Source organism: Hylobates moloch, unplaced genomic scaffold (assembly GCF_009828535.3).
Source record: "Hylobates moloch isolate HMO894 unplaced genomic scaffold, HMol_V3 SCAFFOLD_10, whole genome shotgun sequence".
Taxonomy (NCBI): Eukaryota; Metazoa; Chordata; class Mammalia; order Primates; family Hylobatidae; genus Hylobates; species Hylobates moloch.
In genome coordinates this window covers 50,612,698-50,631,061 of record NW_026652285.1, presented here as the reverse complement: position 1 = coordinate 50,631,061, position 18,364 = coordinate 50,612,698, and the positions used below count along the sequence as shown (strand labels likewise).

The following is an 18,364-nucleotide window of genomic DNA, read 5'->3' as shown; positions in this document are numbered from 1 at the left end:
TATGTGTTGAGGAATTTATCCATTTCTTCTAGATTTTCTAGTTGATTTGCATAGAGGTGTTTGTAGTATTCTCTGATTGTAGTTTGTATTTCTGTGGGATCGGTGGTGATATCCCCTTTATCATTTTTTATTGCATCTATTTCATTCTTCTCTCTTCTTTATTAGTCTTGCTAGTGGTCTATCAATTTTATTGATCTTTTCAAAAAACCAGCTCCTGGATTCGTTAATTTTTTGAAGGGTTTTTTGTGTCTCTATTTCCTTCAGTTCTGCTCTGGTCTTAGTTATTTCTTGCCTTCTGCTAGCTTTTGAATGTGTTTGCTCTTGCTTTTCTAGTTCTTTTAATTGTGATGTTAGGGTGTCAATTTCAGATCTTTCCTGCTTTCTCTTGTGGGCATTTAGTGCTATAAATTTCCCTCTACACACTGCTTTGAATGTGTCCCAGAGATTCTGGTATGTTGTGTCTTTGGTCTCGTTGGTTTCAAAGAACATCTTTATTTCTGCCTTCATTTCATTATTAACCCAGTAGTCATTCAGGAGCAGGTTGTTCAGTTTCCATGTAGTTGAGCGGTTTTGAGTGAGTTTCTTAATCCTGAGTTCTAGTTTGATTGCACTGTGGTCTGAGAGACAGTTTGTTATAATTTCTGTTCTTTCACATTTGCTGAGGAGTGCTTTACTTCCAACTATGTGGTCAGTTTTGGAGTAGGTGTGTTGTGGTGCTGAAAAGAATGTATATTCTGTTGATTTCGGGTGGAGGGTTCTGTAGATGTCTATTAGGTCCGCTTGGTGCAGAGCTGAGTTCAGTTCCTGGGCATCCTTGTTAACTTTCTGTCTCATTGATCTGTCTAATGTTGACAATGGGGTGTTAAAGTCTCCCATTATTATTGTGTGGGAGTTTAAGTCTCTTTGTAGGTCACTATAGACTTGCTTTATAAATGTGGGTGCTCCTGCATTGGGTGCATATATATTTAGGTTAGTTAGTTCTTCTTGTTGAGTTGATCCCTTTACCATTATGTAATGGCCTTCTTTGTCTCTTTTGATCGTTGTTGGTTTAAATTCTGTTTTATCAGACTAGGATTGCAACCCCTGCCTTTTTTTGTTTTCCATTTGCTTGGTAGATCTTCCTCCATCCCTTTATTTTGAGCCAATGTGTGTCTCTGCACGTGAGATGGGTTTCCTGAATACAGCACACTGATGGTTCTTGACTCTTTATCCAATTTGCCAGTCTGTGTCTTTTAATTGGAGCATTTAGCCCATTTACATTTAAAGTTAATATTGTTATGTGTGAATTTGATCCTGTAATGATGATGTTAGCTGGTTATTTTGCTCGTTAGTTGATGCAGTTTCTTCCTAGCCTTGATGGTCTTTACAGTTCGGCATGTTTTTGCAATGGCTGGTACTGGTGGTTCCTTTCCATGTTTAGTGCTCCCTTCAGGAGCTCTTTTAGGGCAGGCCTGGTGTGACAAAATCTCTCAGCATTTGCTTGTCTGTAAAGTATTTTATTTCTCCTTCACTTGTGAAGCTTAGTTTGGCTGGATATGAGATTCTAGGTTGAAAATTCTTTTCTTTAAGAATGTTGAATATCGGTCCCCACTCTCTTCTGGCTTGTAGAGTTTCTGCCGAGAGATCAGCTGTTAGTCTGATGGGCTTCCCTTTGTGGGTAACCCAACCTTTCTCTCTGGCTGCCCTTAACATTTTTTCCTTCATTTCAACTTTGGTGAATCTGACAATTGTGTGTCTTGGGGTTGCTCTTCTTGAGAAGTATCTTTGTGCCGTTCTCTGTATTTCTGAATGTGAATGTTGGCCTGCCTTGCTAGATTGGGGAAGTTCTCCTGGATAATATCCTGCAGAGTGTTTTCCAACTTGGTTCCATTCTCTCTGTCACTTTCATGTACACCAGTCAGATGTAGATTTGGTCTTTTCACATAGTCCCATATTTCTTGGAGGCTTTGTTCATTTCTTTTTATTCTTTTCTCTGCAAACCTCTCTTCTCGCTTCATTTCATCTTCCGTCACTGATACCCTTTCTTCCAGTTGATCGCATTGGCTTCTGAGGCTTCTGCATTTGTCACATAGCTCTCGTGCCTTGGTTTTCAGCTCCATCAGATCCTTTAAGGATTTCTCTGTGTTGGTTATTCTAGTTATCCATTTGTCTAATTTTTTTTTTCAAAGTTTTTAACTTCTTTGCCATTGGTTTGAATTTCCTCCTGTAGCTCAGAGTAGTTTGATCATCTGAAGCCTTCTTCTCTCAACTTGTCAAAGTCATTCTCTGTCCAGCTTTGTTCAGTTGCTGGTGAGGAGCTGCGTTCCTATGGAGGAGGAGAGGCACTCTGATTTTTAGAATTTCCAGTTTTTCTGCTCTGTTTTTCCCTCATCTTTGTGGTTTTATCTACCTTTGGTGTTTGATGATGGTGACGTACAGATGGGTTTTTGGTGTAGATGTCCTTTCTGTTTGTAAGTTTTCCTTCTAACAGACAGGCCCCTCAGCTGCAGGTCTGTTGGAGTTTGCTAGAGGTCCACTCCAGACCCTGTTTGCCTGGGTATCAGCAGCGGTGGCTGCATAACAGCGGATATTGGTGAACCGCAGATGCTGCTGCCTGATCGTTCCTCTGGAAGTTTTCTCTCAGAGGAGTACCCGGCCATGTGAGGTGTCAGTCTACCCCTACTGGGGGGTGCCTCCCAGTTAGGCTCCTCGGGGGTCAGGGACACACTTGAGGAGGCAGTCTGCCCGTTCTCAGATGTCCAGCTGCGTGCTGGGAGAACCACTACTCTCTTCAAAGCTGTCAGACAGGGACATTGAAGTCTGCAGAGGTTACGGCTGTCTTTTTGTTTGTCTGTGCCCTGGCCCCAGAGGTGGAGCCTACAGAGGCAGGCAGGCCTCCTTGAGCTGTGGTGGGCTCCATCCAGTTCGAGTTTCCCAGCCGCTTTGTTTACCTAATCAAACAGCTAACTTGGCAATGGCAATCGCCCCTTTCCCAGCCTTGTTGCTGCCTTGCAGTTTGATCTCATACTGCTGTGCTAGCAATGAGCGAGACTCTGTGGGCGTAGGACCCTCCGAGCCAGGTGCGGGATATAATCTCCTGGTGTGCCATTTTTTAAGCCCGTCGGAAAAGTGCAGTATTAGGGTGGGAGTGACCTGATTTTTCGGGGTGCCATCTGTCACCGCTTTCTTTGACTAGGAAAGGGAATTCCCTGACCCCTTGTGCTTCCTGGGTGAGGCGATGCCTCACCCCGCTTCAGCTCGCACATGGTGTGCTGCACCCACTGTCCTGCACCTACTATCTGGCACTCCCTAGTGAGACGAACCTGGTACCTCAGTTGGAAATGCAGAAATCACCCGCCTTCTGCGTCGCTCACACTAGGGAGCTGTAGACCGGAGCTGTTCCTATTTGGCCATCTTGGCTCCTTCCCCATAATTGCATTTGAACTTTTAAATGCACTTATGGGAAGGTGGCAAGATGACCAAGTAGATGCAGCTAGTACACACCTCTTCCATGGAGAGAAGCCAAAATAGCAAGTAGATATTCACACTTTAAATACATTGTGGAAGAGAGAACACTGGCATTCAACAGAAAAGTGATGGGAAGCACCAAAAGCAAAGAAGGAGAGGGAGGCAAGGTAGCCTGCTTGGCCAGGATTGGCTGGGAGCGGGAAGAAGCTCCAAAACATGCGGAAAAAGTAAATAAGTGACCCCCTCAGGGCTCCACATTCCTGCAAGGGATTTCTACCAGTGAGAGGCCCTTAACCCTTGCAGGCCTTGAGACTCGCATAGAGAGCTACCTAGAGATTGTGCAGTGGCATTGCTCCAAAGGGAGCTCATGCTTAGTCCCACAGGCTCTTGAGACCCGAGCAGCTACAATATGGCACCATTCTGAGAGCTCAACTGGCAAAGGACTGCATTCCCTGGAGCTGATGCCACTGCACAGTGCAAAGCCTTTGTGACATTTGGGACAACATACATAAAGCAACCAAAATTTAAATTTATCAGTGTCCTCAAGGGTAGAGAGAGAATGAAAGTGTTAGAAAACGTATTTAATGAAATAATGAAAACTTTCCACGATTAGAAAAGACTTAGACATCCAGATACAGGGGGCTCAAAGATGCTCAAACAGATACAATGCAAAAAGATCTTCTCCACAGCATATTATGGTCAAACTGTCTAAAGTTAATGACAATGAGAGGATTCTAACAACAGCACAAGAAAAGTTTATAGTCACCTATAAAGGAACCCCTATCTGACTAACAGAAGACTTCTCATTAGAAACCTTACAGGCCAGAAGAGAATGGGATGGCATGTGAAAAGTACTGAATGAAAAAAATTGCACCCAAGGATACTATATCCAGCAAAATTACTCTTCATAAATAAAGAAAAAATAAAGTATTTCTCAGACAAGCAAATGCTGAGAGAATTTATGACCACTAGACTGGCCCTACAAGAAAGGCACAAAGAAGTCCTAAACCTGGAAGTGAAGTGAAAGGACAACATTTACCACCATGAAAACACATGAGAATATAAAACCGATTGGTTAACCAAACACACAAATGAGGAAGAGAAAGGACTCAAGTGATACTACTACATAAAATTACCAAACCACAATGACAAACAAGAGAAAAAGAAATGAACAAAGGAACCAGAAAACAACTAACTGTATGACAAAAACAAAACTTCACATATCAATAGTAACCTTGAATATAAACGGATTAAATTATCCACTTAAAAGATGTAAATTGGATGAATGAATAAAGGAACATGATCTAACTATATGCTGCCTACAAGAAACCCACTTTACTTGCAAAGATACACATAAACTCACAATAAAGGGATAGAAAAAGATATTACATGCAAACAGAAACCAAAAGCAAGCAGGAATAACTATACTTATGTCAGATAAAACAGACTTCAAAAGACAAAAAATGTCAGTGTGTAATAATAAAAGGATCAATCCAGCAAGAGGAAATAACAACTTTAAATATATATGTTCCCAAAACTGGAGCACTCAGATTCATAAGCAAATATTACTATATCTAAAGAGAGAGATGGACTCCAGTACAATAATAGTAGGGGACTTCACCACTCCACTCTCATCATTAGACAGACCATGAAGACAGAAAATCAACAAAGAAACATTGGATTTAATCTGGACTTTAGACCAAATTGACCAAACAGACATTAAGAAGAACATTTTATCCAGCAACTATAGAACATACATTCTTCTTATCAGCACATGGAACATTCTTTATAATAGACCATGTTTTAGGCCACAAAACAAGTCTCAACACATTTTAAAAAATCAAAATTATACTGTTATTTTCTCAGACCACAATGGAATAAAACTAGGAATCAATACCAAGGGGAACTTTGGATACTATAAAAATACATGGAAATTAAACAACATACTATTGAATCATTATTTGGTCAATGAAGAAATTAAGATGGAAATTTAAAACATTTTTGAAACAAATGAAAATGGAAACACAATCTACCAAAACCTGTGGGATGCAGAGAAGAGAGTGTTCAGAGGGAAGTTTATAGCAATAAATGTCTACATCAACAACAAATAGCCTAATGATGCACCCCAAAGAACTAAAATACAAGAACAAACCAAACCCAACATTAGAAAAAGGAAAGAAATAATAAAGATCAGAGAAAAACTAAATAGAGACTAAAAAAAGGTACAAAAGATCAATGAAATGAAAAGTTGGTTATTTGAAAGATAAACAAAATTGATAAATCACTAGCTAGACTAACCAAGAAAAGAGAAAACCCAAATAAACATAATCAGAAATGAAAAAGACATTACAACAAATACTACAGAAGTGCAAAAGATCATCAGAGATTATTAGGAACAACTATACACTGATAAGCTGAAAACCTAGAGGAAATGGATAAATTCCTGTAAATATACAACCAACCAACCAAGCTTGAATCAGGAAGAAATAGAAAACCTAAACCAGTCAATTCCAACTACTGGGATTGAATCAGTAATAAAAATGTCTCCCAAAAAAGAAAAAGCAGGACCAAATGGATTCACAGCCAAATTCTACCAAATGTATAATGAAGAACTAATACCAATCGTCCTGAAACTATTCCAAAAGATTGAAGAGGAGGTAACTCTCCCTAACTCATTCTACAAGGTCAGCATTACCCTGATACCAAAACCAGGCAAGACACAACAGAAAAAGAAAATAACAGGCAAATATCCCTGATGAACATAGATGCAAAAAATCTTTGACTAAATACTACCAAACCAAATCCAACAGCACATCATGAACACAATGCACCATGACCAACTAGAATTTATACCAGGGATACAAGAATGGTCCAACATATGCAAATCAATAAATCTGATATATCACATCAATAGAATGAAGGACAAAAACTATGTTATTACCTCAATAAATGGCGAAAGAGCATTTGACAAAATTCAACATACCTTCATGATAAAAACTCAACAAACTAGAAATAGAAGGAACATATCTTGAAATAATAAAGGCCATCTATGAAAACCTCACAGCTAACATCATACTGAACTGGGACAAGGTGAAGCTCTTTCTTCTAAGGTATGGAACAAGACAAGGATGCCCACTTTCACCACTCCTATTCAACATAGTACTGGAAGTCCTAGCCAGAGCAGTCAGGCAAAAGAAAGAAATCAAAGGCATCCAAATTGGAAAAGAGGAAGTCAAATTGTACCTCTTTGCTGGTGATATAAACTTATTTTTTCCTGAGTGTGCCTGAAGGAGACACATTTTATTAGACATTTTAAATGTTCTAATCTATAAACAAGATATGATCTCATATCTAGAAAAACCTAAAGACCACCAAAATAAACTCCTAGATTTGATAAATACCATAAAGTTACAGGACACAAAATCAACATACAAAAATTAGTACCATTTCTATACACCAGTTGTGAACCAGCTGAAAAATCAAGAAAGCAATGCTATTTACAATAGCTATAAAGAAATAAAATACCTAGGAATAAATTTAATCAATGAGGTGAAAGATCTCTGCAAAGAAAACTACAAAATGCGACTGAAATAAATTGAAAAGGAAACAAATGGAATTAGACATCCATGCTCATGGATCGGAAGAATTAACATAATTAAAATGATCATATTTCCAAAAGTAATCCACAGGTTTAATGCAATCTTTATCAGAATACCAACATCATATTTCATGGCATGAGAAAGAAAAATCCTGAGTTTCATGTGGAAGCAAAAAGGAGCCTGAATAGCCAAAGCAAAGCAATCCTGAGCAAAAAGAACAGGTCAGAAGTGATGCCTCACACCTGTAATCCCAACATGTTTGGAGGCCAAGGCGGGAGGATCACTTGAGGCCAGGATTTCAAGACCACCTTGAACAACACAGTGAAATGCTGTCTCTATAAAAAAAATTTAAAAAATTAGCTGGGTATGGTGGCACACACCTCTAGTCCCAGCTACTTGGGAGACTGAGACAGGAGGATCACTTGAGCCCAGGAATTTGTGGCTGCAGTAAGCTAAGATTGTACCTCTGCACTCTGGCCTGGGCAACAGAATGAGACCCTGTCTCTAAAAAAAAAAAAAAAAATAAGCTTCTGTACAGCAAAGGAAACAGTCAACAGAGTGAATAAAACAACTTGTTGAATGGGAGAAAATATTTGCAAACTATTAATCAACAAGGATTAATATCCAGAATACATAAGGAACTCAAATAACTCAACAATTTTAAAAAAATCAAATAATGCCATTAAAAAGTGGGCTAAGAATATGAATATGAATGTTTTTAAAAGAAGACATGCAAATGGCCAACAGGTATGTGAAAAAATGTTCAACATCACTGATTGTCAGGAAATGCAAATGAAAACCATAATGAGATACCACCATTCCCTAGTTAGAATGGCTACTACTAAAAAGACAAAAAATGACATGGTGGCAAGGATGCAGAGAAAAGGGAACTCATACACTGTTGGTGGGAATGTAAGCTAATATAACCACTATGGAAAACAGTATGGAGAATTCTCCAACAACCCAAAATAGATGACCATACAATTCAGCAATCCTACTACTAGGTATTTATCCAAAGAAAAATCTGTATATCACAGGAATACCCGTGCTTGCATATTTATCACAGCCCTATTCACAATAGCAAAGATCAGGAATCAACCTAAGTGTCCACTGATGGACAGATGGATAAAGCAAGTGTGGTATATATATATAGTGGAATACCATTCAGCCATAGAAAAAGAATGAAATCATGTCATTTGCAGCAACATGGATGGAAATGGAGGTCATTATATTAAGTGGGATAAGCCAGGCACAGCAAGACAGATACTACATGTTCTCACTGGTAGGTGGGAGATAAAACACTTGGTCTTGTGGAGCCGAGAATAGAATAATAAATACCAAAGGCCAGGAAGAGGGTGTGGGTGGGAGGGGAGGATGAAGGGAGGTTGACTAGTGGATACAAGCATACAGTTAGATAGAGGAAATAAGCTCAATATTTGATAGCAAAGTAGAATGACCATAACTAGCAACAGTGTATTGTATACTCAAAGTAGCTAGAAGAGAGGATTTGAAATGTTATTGACACATAGACATGATAAATACTCAAGGTGATGGATACCCCAAATACCCTGGCTTGATTTTATGCATGTAACAGATATTCATAGGTACCCCATAAATATGTAAAATACTTTGTATCCATAGAAAAGATGCATGCAGATGTAAAAAAAAATGCACATATGGCAAATAGGAGAAATATATTATTTTTGATATCTTAAATTAGAAAAATAATTATTCAAAAATTCTCTGTGATTAAAACTTGTTAACATGACCCATTGACTTTGTCTGATGTAAGAGGTACTCACAAATCAAGTTAGGACTTAAAAATTCTTTCTTTATCAAAATGAGACCCAAAGATGATAGAAAGTAGCAGGAAATATTTGGAATTGCTGCTCTTCTTGGTTAGGCAATAAAGATGGTTTTGCAGATTAAAGAATCAAAAGACTAATAAGACAGGGCACGGTGTCTTACACCTGTAATCCAGCACTTTGGGAGGTCAAGGTGGGCAGATACCTTGAGACCAGGAGTTCGAGACCAGCCTGGCCAACATGGTGAAACCCCGTCTCTACTAAAAATACAAAAATTAGCCAGGTGTGGTGGTGCACGCTTGTAATCCCAGCTGCTCGGGAGGCTGAGGCAGAAGAATTGCTTGAACCTGGGAGGCGGAGGTTGCAGTGAACCAAGATCGCATGACTGCACTCCAGCCTGCACGACAGAGCGAGTCTCTCTCTCTCTCACACACACACACACACACAAAATCCTAACAAAAATAATACAACATATTTTGAATTCTGCTCCATTGTTCTGCTGTTGTTGTTTTTTAATCTTAAACTGTGTATTGAGCCTCATCACTTAGTTTCTTTCAGCTCTCCTTTTTTATTTTGAAAGTCTTGTATTAACCTCTTTTGTTGAGACAGCAGCCATGAACCCTCTCTCCAATTGTTTACAGTTCTCTGTTGCCTGGAATTATTGCTACTTCTCCTTTTATGGTGAAAAATAGCACCTCGTCTATTTGCAAGAACAGAAGCTGGGAGAGTGACCTGGCTGTGATGGTGATGTAGGGGCTGGACAGAAAACTGGCAAGAGTAACTTGAAGAAGTGAATCTTATCGGCACTTTAAAAATGTTTTCCCCCGGAAATTGAAAAACAGAGCTCCAGAGGGGATATTTTATTCATGCAGAAATAAAATTGGAACTTGCTTGGAAAAAAAAAAAACAAAACAAAACATCAACTAAACTGAATGTAATGCAATAGCTTGAGCATTCCAGTCCCAGGCATATTCTGTTAGCACAGGTTCCCCTTTGAAGGGCCCCAGAGAAGTGTTTCCCAGCCAGCCTGTGGACCAGGTGCATCCAAACCCCTGGAATACTGGTGAAAAATGTATATTTTCAAATCTGTCAGAATTATTAGACCTGACAAGAGGCCCAAGAATCTGTATTTTTAATGAGCATCCCTCTCCCTCATTGGATGCTGTCCTGCACTTGGTAGGGAGTCATTTGGAATTTCTCCCAGCATTAGCGGATTCTCTCATAAATCTATATATATATATAGATTTTTTTTTTCCTAGACGGAGTCTCGCACGTCGCCCAGGCTGGAGTGCAGTGGCGCAATATTGGCTCACTGCAAGCTCCGCCTCCCGAGTTCACGCCATTCTCCTGCCTCAGCCTCCCGAGTAGCTGGGACTACAGGGGCCCGCCACCACACCCAGCTAATTTTTTGTATTTTTAGTAGAGACGGGGTTTCACCTCGTTGTTGCTTTTCAAAACAGAAGCCATCCTGACTGTCTACAGCCAATAAACACCCATTCATGAATATTTTATTAGGCTCTTACTCTGTGCTCTTTTAGGCTCCAAAGATACCAGGAAACAAGAAAAAAAAAGATCCCTGTCCTTAGCCAACCTGCTGGTCACATCCGTTATGCGCATATCTGTCTTCCGCCTGTTGGGCACATAGATGATTTAGACAGCATGAGCAACATCCAGAACTGTGTGTCCTTATTCTTGTTCTGACTTCTTTTGTTCTATTTACGTTGTCTCATGCAAAACTGAGCTAAAAGCAGTGGCTTCTCACGATGGTTTCAGAACACATCACAAACGAATGGGAGATGGTGCTTCCTATCTAGGAAGCTTTATCAGCCTGCTTTGGCTCTCTGGGAGGCAGTCTTTCTGAATTTTATGTAAACATTAGAACAGTTGGCTTTCTGTTTTGATGTCCTTGGACTATCACTTGGGAAAAATTTATGTTGCTTTGGCCTGTGTTTCCTCCTGGCTCCTAAAGGCCTTTTGTACGTATGTGAGTTTCAATCCTTGGTTATTTTGTATTGGGATGAGGTTCATGGGTAGAATTTCAGGAGACTCTAGAGTGAAGAGTGGGGGAATCTCGTTTAAGGATGAAAAGTAAACGGGTAAATTTCACCTAAGAAATGATAATTCATATGTATTATTTTCCAAAATGTGGTTCCCAGATCACTGGTGATAGACAGGATGTTTTTATTTGAAATATTGCTGAAGTCATTTATTTTGTTATATTTAGTTTGATAATGGCAAATAATACTGGTCTTTTACTTGTGACAGATTTCCTTTCATTACAAGTTTATTGAAATAATAAAGCTAAATATTAAATAATCACACAGGTGACATATGGGTATGAGAAAAATCACAAGGTTGATACACAGATAATTGAGGTTTGGGAAACGCTAGTTGAGTGGAAGGCCAGGAGCAACTGTCTTGTAGGAAAACTCCCAACCTGCAAGGTCAAAGGCTCACAGCTCTCACCCACAGTAAGCAGGAAGCTGGTGGAGGTGAGCTTTAACTTAAAATAGAAAAGAAATTATCTGTATGTGCCAACTAGCAAGGTCTCTATGTTCAATTTAACCAGTAATTGAGTGTCTGCCCTGGAAAAGGAAATATCTCAAGTTTAGGGGGAGACGGGAGGCAGAAGATCCAAGGCAAAGCTGTATAGCAGAGACTTGAGAGATTATGGGAGCCTTAGACCAGGAGCAGTTTTATCCCCTGCTGAGAGGTCACAGAGGATCAACGCAGAGAAAGTCTTCTAGTGAATCTATTACTGGCCAGGGTTTGCCTTCCCCAGAAGTTTGCTGCTGATTTTATGACAAAGGACAGTTGCAGTTGGATGATGGTGAGCAACTATCTCAAATATATCAGGCACCAGGCCAGGCATGGTGGCTCACGCCTGTAATCCTTGCGCTTTGGGAGGCCGAGGCAGGAGGATGGCCTGAGCCCAGGAGTTTGAGACGCAGCCTGGGCAACATGGCGAAACCCTGTCTCTACTAAAAATACAAAAATTAGCCAGGTGTGGTGGCACACGCCTGTAATCCCAGCTACTGGGGAGGCTGAGGCACGGGAATGGCTTGAACCCAGAGGCGGAGGTTGCATGCAGTGAGCTGAGATCACGTCACTGCACTCCAGTGTGAGCAACAGAGCAAGACTCTGTCTCCAAAATATATATATATGGCAGGATCTTGATGATGCTGAAAGTTTAAAAGTACTTATTACCATTGTTGGATTTTATTTTCAAATATGGAAACAGAGAAAAACTGAATGGAGAAGAGCCATTTCCCCTAATTATATTTGAAACAGTCTAGAGACGGAATTGTAATTTTATTCTTTCTTTTACTCTGTGATTTTATGGATTGGGTCCAGGATTGCAAGCCCTCTGGGCTGTGACCCCTCCACCCCAGCCCCATTACATCTAAGTGAATCCCTTTGGAACCAGACACCAGAATTCACCTTTCAGTTGAAAGACCTCCCACTCCTTGTAAACCAAAAACCTACTGCCAGGGTGAGGGTTCCTGTTCTCTTCACTGTGTGTAGCTGTTCCGGCTTCAGAGGACCCTCTACCAGCACATGCATTTTGTGGGGGCGCAGGTGAGAAATTCCTCGCAAAGAGAGAAACAATGAGGCAGAGCGGACCCATGCTACTGAAACAAACCACATGTTCTAATAGGTAGGTAGGATGTAGAATCTAAGTCACCCAGTCCTCCAATCACCAATAATTTTCACTCTAAAAATCATACCCTTTGGATTTTTCTTTGCTTTTTGTGAATAAATGAACAGTCATATACTTGTTTAGAATAAGTGAGGAAACTCAACTGAGATCCATAGCTTGAGTTTAACTGGTCCCTGTGGTCCTGGTCACCACTGTCATTATAGACAGAATGATGCCATCATCTACCTTCCCCTGCATTCACCTGCTGCTGGGACCATCTTATTTACAGCAGATCTCTGCAGGCTAAAAGGTAAAGTTCCAAGGATTGAAATCTCTGTACCAGGTGAAGACTGCACGTAAGCTGACAGGAGCGATGGATGAGACCACGTACTTGGGGGAAATAAGCAGTGTAAAACCAGCTCATAACTAGGGGTAACACCCCATAACTAGGGGTGCTATCCTGAGACGTGCATACACCAACATAAACCTGCATTTGGACCCAGGCCACAACACTTCCAAACTGAGTGACCTTGGACAACCAATTTAATCTTTCTGATTTTCCATTTCCCTTCTGGAAAAAGAATACACTAGCTGGGTGATGCTGAGGCTTAAATGAGAGTGGAGGACCCCCTCACGATGAGTCTCTGCTCTCTCAACCTCAGCCCTCGGTGCTATGTGTCTTTCAGTCTCTCTTCTTTGCCTTTATCCTGCCCTTTTTTTGCCCCACATTTGGTTTTTTAATTCTTTGAACAACCACAATTTAAAACTAAAGAATATTTTAAAATATGGGTATTTATTGAATACATCTATATCTTCTCTTGTATGAACCCTTAAAATCACTTTTAACATTTACTTTTTGAAATACTCCATGTCTGAAAGCAGAAATTGATGGCTTTTAAAACATGTTTGTGTGTTTGGGGCTGATGGTGGGGTTAGCTTTAACTATTAATAACATTGTAAGTGAATGGCTCTTATTAGCAAAAATATTCTCTTAGTGTAGATTTTGGGGCGTGTCTTGAGTGATTTTTCTGGCTTCAGGACCAAAACCACAGCCTGTCTTGAGGTGATTACATAATATCTGCATTCACATCAGCTTCACAACATGTAAATGTAGCCATATTAATGTTTGCTTGGGGTAATCTAGCACTGGATTGGAGCTCAGCTCTGCCGGGTGGAATAGAAGATGTGGCGGTATCATAGTCACATGCAGGGACTCCAAGATGCTGCAGGAGTAGAGAGCTAATCTGGCTTGGGACTTTGAACCAAGCTTGGACAGTATAAGGTCTTTCTAAAGGTCCTCACTTCTCATATAGGGTTTGTGCAGCCAAGAGTCATTACGAAATGGTGGCTCCCAGGGGCACGTGGTCTCATCACAGTTTATCCTTGTTCAGTTCATGTCTCGTTTTTCTGAGGTTGTCCATGATATAAGACCTATGGAGGAAACCTGCTGACTTCTCATGTTTGTTCCATTCATTCTTTTATTGATCATTTCTTTGAGTGCTTTCTATAAAGCAGGCACATTGTTCATGGTACCCAAATGTGTGAATCTCGGGCCCTGCCTTTACTGGATGAAAGGTATGGCGAGGGATATGTTTGCAAGCAAGCATTTAGGCGATGTGCTGCTTCTGAGTATCCAAGGCACTTTGAGGACCTAAAGCAGGCAGGGCTAACTGTTGGTGGCACGCAGGGGAAGGAAATCCTTTCTAGGATACATGATGTCTGTGGTGAACGTTGAAAGCCAAGGCCTTGATACCTGACTTCCAGCCCCACTTCTGCATCTGCACCCAACCTTGGCTTGTCCCCTGACTAACTGCCAGTTTTCTGGTCTCTGAGGTGGGAGGACAATGTCTACCTATCCTGTCTCTGGAGGCTGAAACAAGGCCCGTGAGACTGCGTGTGAGGACACTCCCCCATCTGGGGTCTCTCCCATGTGCCCCAGCAGCCTGAGCCTGCAAGACAGTGGGTTGACTGTGGTTTGAGGTTCAGTGTGTGACTGTGAACTTTGGGTTTGTCCCCTTTAGATCAGACCAAGACATTCTTCTCTAATAATCGAGTTTGTCATTGTAGTTCAATTCTGAGTAAATCCCAGTTCTTTCTCTTGCCAACTGTGAGCTTGCAGAGATTATTTAACCAATTAGAATCTTAGGTTTCTTGTAAAATGAAGATGATAATTGTATTCGTCTGTTTTCACATTGCTATGAAGAAATCCCTGAGACTGGGTAATTTATAAAGAAAAGAGGTTGAATTGGCTCATGGTTCCACAAGCTGTACAGGAAGCATGATGCTGACATCTGCTCAGCTTCTGGGGAGGCCTCAGGAAACTTTCAATCATGATGGAAGGTAAAGGGAGAGCAGGCACTTCATGTGGCCAGAGCAGGAGCAAGAGAGAGTGAGGGGGAAGGGTGCCATGCACTTTTAAACAACCAGATCTTGCAAGAACTCTCATGAGAACAGCACCAAGGTGAGGGTGCTAAACCATTCATGAGAAACCACCCCATGATCCAATCACCTCCCACCAGGCCCCACTTCCAACACTGGGGATTACAATTCAACATGAGATTTGGGTAGGGACACAGGTCTGAACTGTATCAGCAATAGCATATACTTCATCAAGTGGTTGTGAGAAGCCATGAATAGGACACATCATGTTCCAAACATGGTAAAGGGGTGTCATATGATAAATTATCAAAGATAATATTAGCAAATATTTTAATTCTATTGTCCAAATTGCTATCACTTATACTGCAACTTTTACTACCTTTTCAAGCAAACTCTCAATCTAATATGAATGTACAGTTTTGATGTCATTTTTCACATATGTTCTATCTGGACCTCTAATGCACATTTAAGAACAATAGGGATGGCTTCATACCGTAACAGGTTCCTTGGCTGCCACATGCAAGTGTTGTGAGTTTCGAGGACCTCCTGAACTGCATGTGAGACATAAAAAGAAGCAAGCACATAGACATTTGGCACCGCTGGGAAATGGTGCTTTCTTGTGCAGGAATGAAGAATATTTGTGTATCTGAATGGAAGGAGTTGACTGATTCATGAGCCTTTTTCTCTCCTCCAAGTGTTCCTATGGCTCAAACCCTCCCTGCACCCTGATACAGCCCTATCACTGCCACTGCCATCTTCGCAGTGACAAAGCTTTCAAATGCTCAGGTCTTTCAGACATGGTTACCTGTTTTTCAAGGACTTAGGGCAAGGATGTGGGGAAGCGTTTCCCTGGACTGAGGATGGCACTTGCCTGAGGCTTGGGCTGGCACTGCTCTGTAGCCTAAAACTGCATAACCATTTGGCAGTCCCTTCCAAATCTAACCCATCAACCTATTAATTGGGATGTGGATTAATACTGCCGGGAGGTCCTCTGTTTCTCCGTGTGTTCCTTTGGAAGTCTGCTGACAGCGTTTTCCACTTGTTTTGTCTTATAGGAACTGGTGAAAGTGGGAAAAGCACCTTTATCAAACAGATGAGAATTATCCATGGGTCTGGTTACAGCGATGAAGACAGAAAGGGGTTCACGAAGCTGGTTTACCAAAACATATTCACCGCCATGCAAGCCATGATCAGAGCGATGGACACGCTAAGGATACAGTATGTGTGTGAGCTGAACAAGGTAATGTGCTTAGGGAGTGCTTGCCCTATTTATGAATGTGTGCCTGCCCACTCTGGTTAGCACAAAGATTCCCTCAGTGCTTTGGTCAGATGCCAGAAGAAGCTCTTGTTCCCTGGGGTGTGGGGATCATTGAGAGGAGTTTGAGGAATTTAGTTAGCCCCCGGTCTTCTTTCTGCAGGACTTCTCTCATGGTGGTAGTGTGAGGCTACCCAGTGTGCAGGGATTCCAAAGTTTGGGCTGTTATTTAGGTTGCTTATTTCCGGCGCTGAGAAAAGGAAGTCATACATTTTCTCTTTCCGCTAAGAGACCCAGTTAATTTCTTCATTGGAGCGACGGGGACATTGGGTTTACAGTGGCCAGTGTTTCAAGAATTCCCAGTCTCAGGAAATGTTTTCACTAATTGCTGCAGACTACTCAGAGAAATCAGTGGGTTTTATTTGTTTGTTCTGGGAGTTCATCCTTCTTGGGAACTAAGTGACAGCTCATGAGCACAATGCTAATGGCCCAGCCAGCAATGTGCTCCCATAAAGTGCTGGTGTCAAGCTGCCATTTGCTTTCCCCTCACCACCAGTTACTTAAAATACAAATCTGCTGAAAACCAGAGGAAAATAATGAGGCAGGAAGGAGAGAGGCGGAGGAAAATAAAATCTTATATGGTATATTGGAATGCAAATCCAGAGGAGAATAATACTGTGTCTGAGTTCATTAAACAACTAGATTAGAAATAAGAGTTTATTTGAAATAATTGATAGCAAATTACAACACGACATGATGATAAAGAGAAAAATTCTGTGTCAGTTGGGTCTCTCTTGGATCTGTGAAGAAGGAATTTAGCTAGTAAAATGCCAGAATTGCATGGGCTTTAGTATAGACCCCTAAGGACAACTTTATTATGAACTTGTGGCACCTATACTCATATATATATGATTAAAAAAAGTTTTAAAGCAATCGATTTAAATTTTTATGGGATTTCATAGGAAAACACAGTAGGCACCAAATTTTAGACTTGCCTTTACCTCATCTCTACAATCTATGTCTTTACCATCATTTCCTTGCAGTCCTGAAGAAATGAAGGAACACATCTTGCCTACAATTTCACCCTGCAACAGAGTCATGCTACAAATTGTGTGGGGTGGGCCGGGCACGGTGGTTCACGCCTGTAATCCCAGCACTTTGGGAGGCCAAGGCAGGTGGATCACCTGAGGTCAGGAGTTCGAGACCAGCCTGGCCAACATAGTGAAACCCCATCTCTACTAAAATTATAAAACATTAGCTGGGTGTGGTGGCAGGCACCTGTAATCCCACCTACTAGGGAGGCTGAGGCAGGAGAATCACTTGAACCTGGGAGGTGGAGGTTGCAGTGAGCCAAGATGGCGCCATTGCACTCCAGCCTGGGCAACAAGAGCGAAACTCCGTCTCAAAAAACAAAACAAAACAAAAAAATTGTGTGGGATGAATTAGCCTACAGCAAGGGTATCCAATCTTTTGACTTCCCTGGGCCACATTGGAAGAATTGTTTTGAGCCACACATAAAACACACTAACGCTAACAATAGCTGATGAGCTTAAAAAAAAATTGCAAAAAATCTCATTCTGTTTTAAGAAAGTTTACGAATTAGCATTGGGCTGCATTTAAAACTGTCCTGGGCTGCATTGTGGCCCACGAGCCATGGGTTGGACAAGCTTGGCCTATGGTATATCTGGTGTGAAGTAAGGTGAGAGGCGCACACTGAGCCACTAGGAGATTCTAGAAGTGACTGAGATGATTCCTTTATACATTGCTGTATCTTTTTGAAAAGGTACAGTTCTTTTTTTACTTACCCTTTCTAATGTACTCTAAAAATTGGGCTTTCTGTGGAGATTTAAGATGACTTCAGTGAAGAGGCAGGAATGTTGTTGGGGGTGATTTCAGTTCATCTGTTTTTCCCCTGTTGTAAAATGCATTTTGTTTGCCAGTCATGGTGAGGTGACTGGGCGAAGCTTGGAATTCAAGGATGGGTTTGTAAACAGACCCACTGGGGAGAAAAGGCTCCTGTGTAAGCCACTCCTGCTTATGTTGGCAGCAGCGTTTGTAAAACCTAATCAGCTTAGTTATCAAAGCTCCTAGTTTTTGCTTTTGTTTTGTTTTTCCTCATGAGCTTCTAGAGTACTCAGTTTATGTCTCAAACAAAATGGTTTTATGTGGTTTGACATCTACCACTGTCTCCTTTTCTCTTGACCTTAATTATTTTGTCTAGGCCATCTCCGTTTGCCCC

The 18,364-nt window shown here is 41.1% G+C and overlaps 1 protein-coding gene across 1 annotated transcript in view; it reads left to right on the top strand.

Moving 5' to 3' along the window:
* The window catches only part of GNA14 (G protein subunit alpha 14), a 227,156-nt gene that overhangs the window by 105,052 nt on the left and 103,740 nt on the right, over nucleotides 1-18,364 (top strand). Inside the window, exon 2 of the mRNA XM_032164341.1 lies at nucleotides 15,926-16,110. Coding sequence (XP_032020232.1) covers nucleotides 15,926-16,110 — 185 coding nt within the window. The remainder of the gene's footprint in view (nucleotides 1-15,925; nucleotides 16,111-18,364) is intronic.